Here is a 6,414-nt window from a genome sequence, read left to right on the forward strand (position 1 = left end):
AGAGTGGCGCCTGACGCGTGGGCACCTTTCTGTAGTTTTCAAAACTCTTTGACAGATTGTCTCATCTAATCTCATGGTGGATTTCTGGGGCATTTTCTTAGCCTCACAGTTGAAAAGTTAAGCGTTTGATTTTCGTGATGTCCCATCGTCAACGGCGGTGGGCAGACTTGATCCCAAGCGAGCTCTCTGACCACAAGTCCAAGGCCACTGGATGGGTGTGTGTTGGCAACGGGCTGGATGATGGAGTCACGGAGCCCTGAGATGTGGGGATTGTATCTGGCCCCACAGTTAGTTTCCAGATCTGTTCCTAATTAACGAAGTGTGCGAGGGGTAGCTGCACTGAGTGAATCTTACTCAGCTGTCGCCCCGGCTGGGTGCTGGGGCCACAGCAGTGAGCGGGAGTCCCCCCCCCCCCCCCCGGCCCTGGAGGCTTTGTTCCAAGCAGCTCCCCACGTGATGTCGTCACAGCAGTCGTGACAGGTATGCCGAGGGAGGTCTGAGGTGGGAAGCTGGATCCTGAGAGAGCCAGGCCACGACTCTTCTAGACGGAGGGCACAGTGCACATGAGGGCCGTGGGTCTGCGGAGGTGAACGAGGTAGGCGTGCGTCGCACTGGGAGTTGATTTCTGTTCAGAAAAGTGGGTGCTGGCTGCGAGGCGAGGCCAAGGTCAGCAAACTTTCCTGTTTTTTGTTTTTGTTTTTGTAAATGTTTATTTATTTTTGAGAAAGAGACAGACAGACAGACTGTGAGCAGGGGAGGGGCAGAGAGAGAGGGAGACACAGAATCCCAAGCAGGCTCTAGGCTCCGAGCTGTCAGCACAGAGCCTGACACGGGGCTCGAACTCACGCACCGTGAGATCGTGACCTGAGCTGAAGTCGGACGCTCAACCGACTGAGCCCCCCAGGCACCCCAGCAAACTTTCTTGTGAGGGGCCAGAGAGTAAAGGTGCCTGGGCCTCGCAGGTCCCTCTCACAGCTGGTCCTTTACCTCTCCAGTGCAGAAGCGGCCCTGGGCCCAGCTCAGGTAACGGCCCGGCTGTGCTCCGATAAAACCTTAGGTACAAGCTCAGGGGCTCCCCAGGCCTGCTCCGCTGTGCTTTAGAGGCCCTGGCCTCCCATGTTGCTTTGAGCACCCCCAGCCTTACTGACTGATAGTAACCGTGGATGAACCTCTTTGAATTGGTGACGATGATGAGTGTGTGAGTAAGGAACACGTTAGGAAGAGGTGCTGTCTGATCACTTTAAGAACATACAATTTCCAGAACTAGGTTTGCCAAAATTCTGCCTCATCTGAATTCCTCAGTGATCTAGTTAATGAATAAAGATCTTTCTGGTTATAAACATAACATAGTATTAAAATGGCATATTGGACGTTCTTGACAGTTTCTTTTCCTTTAAAAAAGCCCCTTAATTTTTCCATGGCTAAAATTCTTCCTCAAAGGTTTACTTAGCCCACACTTTATTTGCTGGTGGCTCAAGGGTTATTTTATTAGCTTCCACTTTTTTTTTGAAGCACCATGCATTCTAAAGTAGAGAAATCTGAATTAACGAGGTTTGGTTGAAACTTTGAAATTTGCGTAACTTTGTTTGGATGGAGGTGCTCTTTGCTACCCCTAATTCCCTGGTTCTTATTGTGGAGACTTTCTGAGTTCTCTCGCGTCCCAGGAGCTTAACTTGACTTCGCTTCTGCCTCTGGCACAGTTACTCACCAAGAATCCCAGACAACGGCTGGGCTTCAGCGGTGGAGCAGCGGAAGTGAAGGGACACCCCGTGTTCAAGGACATTAACTTCAAGAAGCTGGAAGCAAATATGTTGGATCCCCCTTTCTGTCCTGATGTAAGTATGTTGTCTAGAGAGGAGCAGGGGGTCACGTGACCCAGTGATTTTTTTTTGTTCCAGCAGATACAGAGTCACAGCCCGGCTCTGCCCGGGGTGCCCCACCCTGGACCCCCTTCCCAGCCCCCGCCACGCACCACACTGTCCTCACGGGCCCTCACGGGCCTTCGCGGCAGCTGAGCCTGGCCCTGCCCCACGCAGAACCTCAGCACCACCCCACGGCCTCCTCGGCGGGCCCGGCAAGGCCTTGCATGTTCCGGCGTCCCCTTTCTTGTGTCAGCGCTGGCACACCTGCCTCTTTAGTCTGGGAAGCACTTGCCCTGTATGCGTCTCCCAGTTCCTGGCTCCACACCGGCAGCCCTGGAGGTCCCCTGAGCCTCCTCGTGAGTCTCCTCGTGAGCCTGCGGCGGGGGCCGCGCCCAGAGCCCGGTTTGCAGCCACGCCTGTGGGAACACCAGGCAGCGAGCTCCTGTGGATGGAAGTGTGAACGAATGAGCAGCATGCAGTCCGGACTCTCTCCTGAACCGCCTGCTGCAGGCACAGCACAGACCCGTGAAGAGGAGAGAGTTCTGCAGGGTGTGATTCAGGGCTTATGGTGTTTATTCCGTACTCCCGTGCATTATCCGGTGCCTCCCTCCTTTGAATTAGCTCACGAGCTACAGATCCATTGGGTGCCTACTACCTGCGGGACACAGATCTCGGGATTGAGGCCACAGGGAGAACAGGAAAGCCAGGTCTCGCTGCCGTGGAGCTCGATCCAGCCTGTGGACATAGGCAGGGAGACAGGTTACAAACTGGCAACCTTTGTTACAACTGGCCAACCCCCTGGCTAGTGATTGTGTGCCGCAGGGACTTGAGACGGGCCGTAGGTCCGAGAGGAGCAGGGAAGGCAGGCGGTCTTCTCCGGGGAGGGGAGGGGATGCCCTTGCCACACCGGCGAGCCTGGGGCAGGCCCTGGCGGGTTCCGGCTCCGGGGCTGTTCTGCGTGTTCTGCTGAACGTAACCAGAGGAGCCCGTGGGGGCCACTTGACAGGAGAGTCCGGTGGCAGCGGGGTAGGCAGTTTTGTCTACTGGGGGGGGGGGGGCAGGACGGGGCTCTGGGCCTTCAGCCTCCCGTAGACTGCCTCCTGAGTGTGGCCACCATTTGCTCCCTTCCCCCGCTGTGTGGGGACTGAACGGATAGCACTGCTCTGACGTGTGCTGACCGGCAACCTATGGAATGTCACTTCTTTGTGCAGGTTCCGGCACGTGGGCAGGACATTTCTCAGAACTGCCAGTGCCTCTTGCACTATCACGGTTTGGTCTGTAGCTGCCAATGCCTTATTTCCAGAAGCACAGGCGGCTGCACGGAGGAGGCGGCCCAGGCTTGGCCCCGCCCTGCTTGCTTGATCCTCAGGGCAGCCGGCCTGGTCTCCCGTCCCAGAGGAGGGGTCGGCTCCCGACCACTAGATGACCTCTGACAGCAGGTGGGGAGGCGGGACCTGCTGTTTTCCACTGAGACTTTGCAGAGGGCGCTTCACGCGAAGGAGGCCGAGGGTTGGAGGCACAGGTGGGACTCCGCCCTGCCCTTCCTCATCCCTGCCTCTGCCTGTAACCCACCTTCCACTGCAGAAAAGAGGAGGGCGGGGGCCTCAGGAGGTTTGTGGGCCAGAGGGCATCCGCAGGGCCTGCGACTGAGGAGACTTCCCTGGAGAAGGGAAAGGCTTCAGATACGGTGCGAATGGGTCCATTTCATATGCGTCGTGTTCTTAGTAATTAAGGAAACTAAGATTGATTCCAGTCATCTCAGAGGCCAACGCCTTTTTGTTCTTTGCACAGCCGAAGGCAGTGTATTGTAGGGATGTCGTGGATATCGACCAGTTCTCCACGGTGAGGGGAGTCTACCTGGACACCACGGACGATACGTTCTACAGCCAATTTGCCACAGGCTCTGTCTCCATCCCCTGGCAGAACGAGGTACTGCGGGTTTCCACGGGGTCCGATGCCAGGAGGAAACGTGTGTGTGTGTGTGTGTGTGTGTCTGTGTGTGTGTGCGCGCGCGTGCGCGTGTGCTTGGAGGTAACATTACGCACAGGAAGGGGATAGTTGTCCACGATGGGTCTCACTTCGAAAGCGGGCCTGGCCGGTGCCCGGCGCCCACGGTACTGGCCTGCTCTGGGGGTGCGCTCAGGGAGAGGAGGAGGAGGCCGGGGCAGGGACCCCGAGAAGGAGTCAGCAAGCAGGAAAGAGGACGGGAATGGGGGTGGTCCCGGAGTGCTGGGCACGGTTGCCGGGGCAGGGGGGAAGTGGCCGACTGACCTCACGGTGTCCCCCGCTTCTCTGTGGATGCAGATGATCGAATCGGGTTGTTTCAAGGACATCAACGAAAGTGACACTGGAGAATGTGTGGCACTACATCTACAAGAGACACTGTGCCACCCAGTTCCCAAAGCAAAGAGAGGCTTCTTCTATAGACTCCTCAGAAGAGGGGTAAGAGCAAAAAGCATGTTGTTATTTTGGCTTCTTAAAAAACGTGACGTGTTAAAAGCAAAGAAACATAATTTAAGTGCTCTGGCAATGTGGTGCTCTTTGAGCCCCACGGGGGCTCAAAAACCCTCACAAGGTCGTTTGCTGTTGGTACGAAGACTGTTCTGATCCAAAAAGGAAAAGGGCTTACCTGCCTCTGAAGCAGATCCCTCTCTCAGTGACAAAGCCCTTAAGCGTGCTCCGAAATCAGCGTCGTGGACAACAGTCGGGAAACGGTATATGCCATGTAGACTACTCCCTTCCCGTTCTGACTTCACAGCCGCTCCCTCGCTAGCCTGCTTTCACAGAGAACCTGGAGGAGTGGTTCGGAGACACTTCGCGGGCCGTATCTAGAAATGTTTCCTCCTAGTGCAGTTCTCCTTGGACTAGCGGCTTATCCTGCTTGGTACCCTGTCCGTTCTCGAAGGCCTCGTTCAGAGCTTGTCCACTAACATTCGAGTCCATCTTTGTTCAGCGTAAAAAACACGCCTTGGGTGGGAAAGGTCTGTCGGGCACGTCCACCATGACCACATTTCCTTGGAGAACGGGGGCCAGGTGTGCGTTAGCACGGTCGGTCTGTCCATGCGCGGGAAGTCGTGTCTGCACACGCTTCACACGCAGGCCTGAGCCGAGGCGAGCAGGTTGCCGGGCAGGGACACCTGCAGCTGTGGTGTCCTGGTGCGGGAGGGGCCGCTCTGCGCCACCCGGTGCTTGCAGAGGGAGCCCGGGCCCTGTTTCCTTCCTTGCAGGCCCAGCTCGGGGTTGAGGAATTGCAATTGGGTGTGTGACAGAGAAAGCGAGTCTGAGATGCTGTGTGTGTGTGTGTGTGTGTGTGTGTGTGTGTGTGTGTGTGAACTGAGCAGCTTCCCTACCGTGAGGTGATGAGAGGAAGTGTGAAACTCAGTCCTAATGTTGGTCCCCCTCCCCGTGGTTGTAAAGTTGTATGTCCAGCACGGGAGAGCTGAGCCGGCCGAGCGGGTAAGAGGTTGACCCGGCCACTCTGCCGTGTTGCAGGGCTGCATTAGCGGTGTCCCCAGCGACAAGGAAGAGCTGTCCTCAATGGTGTGACCACTCACTGCAGAGCCGGGCCCCAGCGCCCAGGAGCACGAGCGCGGTGTTTGACCCCATCTGTGAACAGCAATAAACATGTGACACCTCGTAAAATGAGAGCCTCATGAGTCTGCAGACGTCTCTATATTCATACGTGAATCACCTTGTCACCAAAGCCGAGTTGAAGACGAAGGCCCTTGTGGACCACCCGGATGCTGAGACCCCCAGGGGTGGACCTGTGCCACGGAGAGGGGAGAGGGGAGGGCTTGGGCATCCGCCCACCAGTATCCAGAGCTGAGGGTCCTGTTCCTCAGCCCAGAGTGCCCTCCAGTGTCATTGAGGGGGAGGACAGGCCGGCCCCGCCTTCCCCAGGGCCCCAGCGTCACAAAGCCTTCACCTGCTTGCATTCAGGCTGACATCTGCGCCTCGGTCACCAAGATTCTCCCGCCGGGGCGTGTCTCCGCCTGCGTGCCCGTCCTTGTGGCTGCCGTGCACCTTCCAGGGGTGTTTCCAGCACCCTGAGGCCAGGGCGTGGCTGGCAGTGGTGACTCACCCAACCGCGGCAGCCCCAGTGCATCTCTGGGACCGCGGGGCTCCCCGGCCTGACGCACAGGTGGGAGGTGGTCGTGGGCGAGGAGCCCCCTTCCAAGCGCTGGTTGGCGCCTAGCCGGCAGGAGCCCCCAGAATTCTGAGGTCAGTAACTCTCCTTCAGCCCCTGCTGCCCAGAGAAGAAGGCGGAGCCCCAAACCTCAGGTGGAAACGTGGGCTCTGTTGCCCGGGGAGGGGCGCTCACACCCACAGGCATTGTGCAGCCCCCGGGGGTGGGGTGCACACAGACCTCTGTGGGTGGCCCCGAGGTGCAGAACTGGCGCTTTCTCCCGTATCCACGTGTGTGTGGCCTTCAGCGGGGGCTGTGGGGTGAGAAGCCAGGGCCCAGACCTCGGCGACTTGAGCCAACGGCAAGGACTTGTTCTGGATGCTGGGACACCACCCCATGGCGGTGTGCAGGAGAGTGAGCCAGGGT

The 6,414-nt window shown here is 57.7% G+C and overlaps 1 protein-coding gene across 1 annotated transcript in view; it reads left to right on the forward strand.

Annotated features, from left to right (window-relative positions):
- Positions 1-5,504, forward strand: part of GRK4 (G protein-coupled receptor kinase 4) — a 95,101-nt gene extending 89,597 nt beyond the window's left edge. Inside the window, 4 exon segments of the mRNA XM_049632619.1 lie at positions 1,701-1,835; positions 3,654-3,791; positions 4,167-4,304; positions 5,355-5,504. Coding sequence (XP_049488576.1) covers positions 1,701-1,835; positions 3,654-3,791; positions 4,167-4,304; positions 5,355-5,462 — 519 coding nt within the window. The 3' untranslated portion in view covers positions 5,463-5,504.
- The last annotated feature ends 910 nt before the right edge of the window (positions 5,505-6,414 follow it).

This window comes from Panthera uncia, chromosome B1, assembly GCF_023721935.1.
Source record: "Panthera uncia isolate 11264 chromosome B1, Puncia_PCG_1.0, whole genome shotgun sequence".
Lineage (NCBI taxonomy): Eukaryota > Metazoa > Chordata > Mammalia > Carnivora > Felidae > Panthera > Panthera uncia.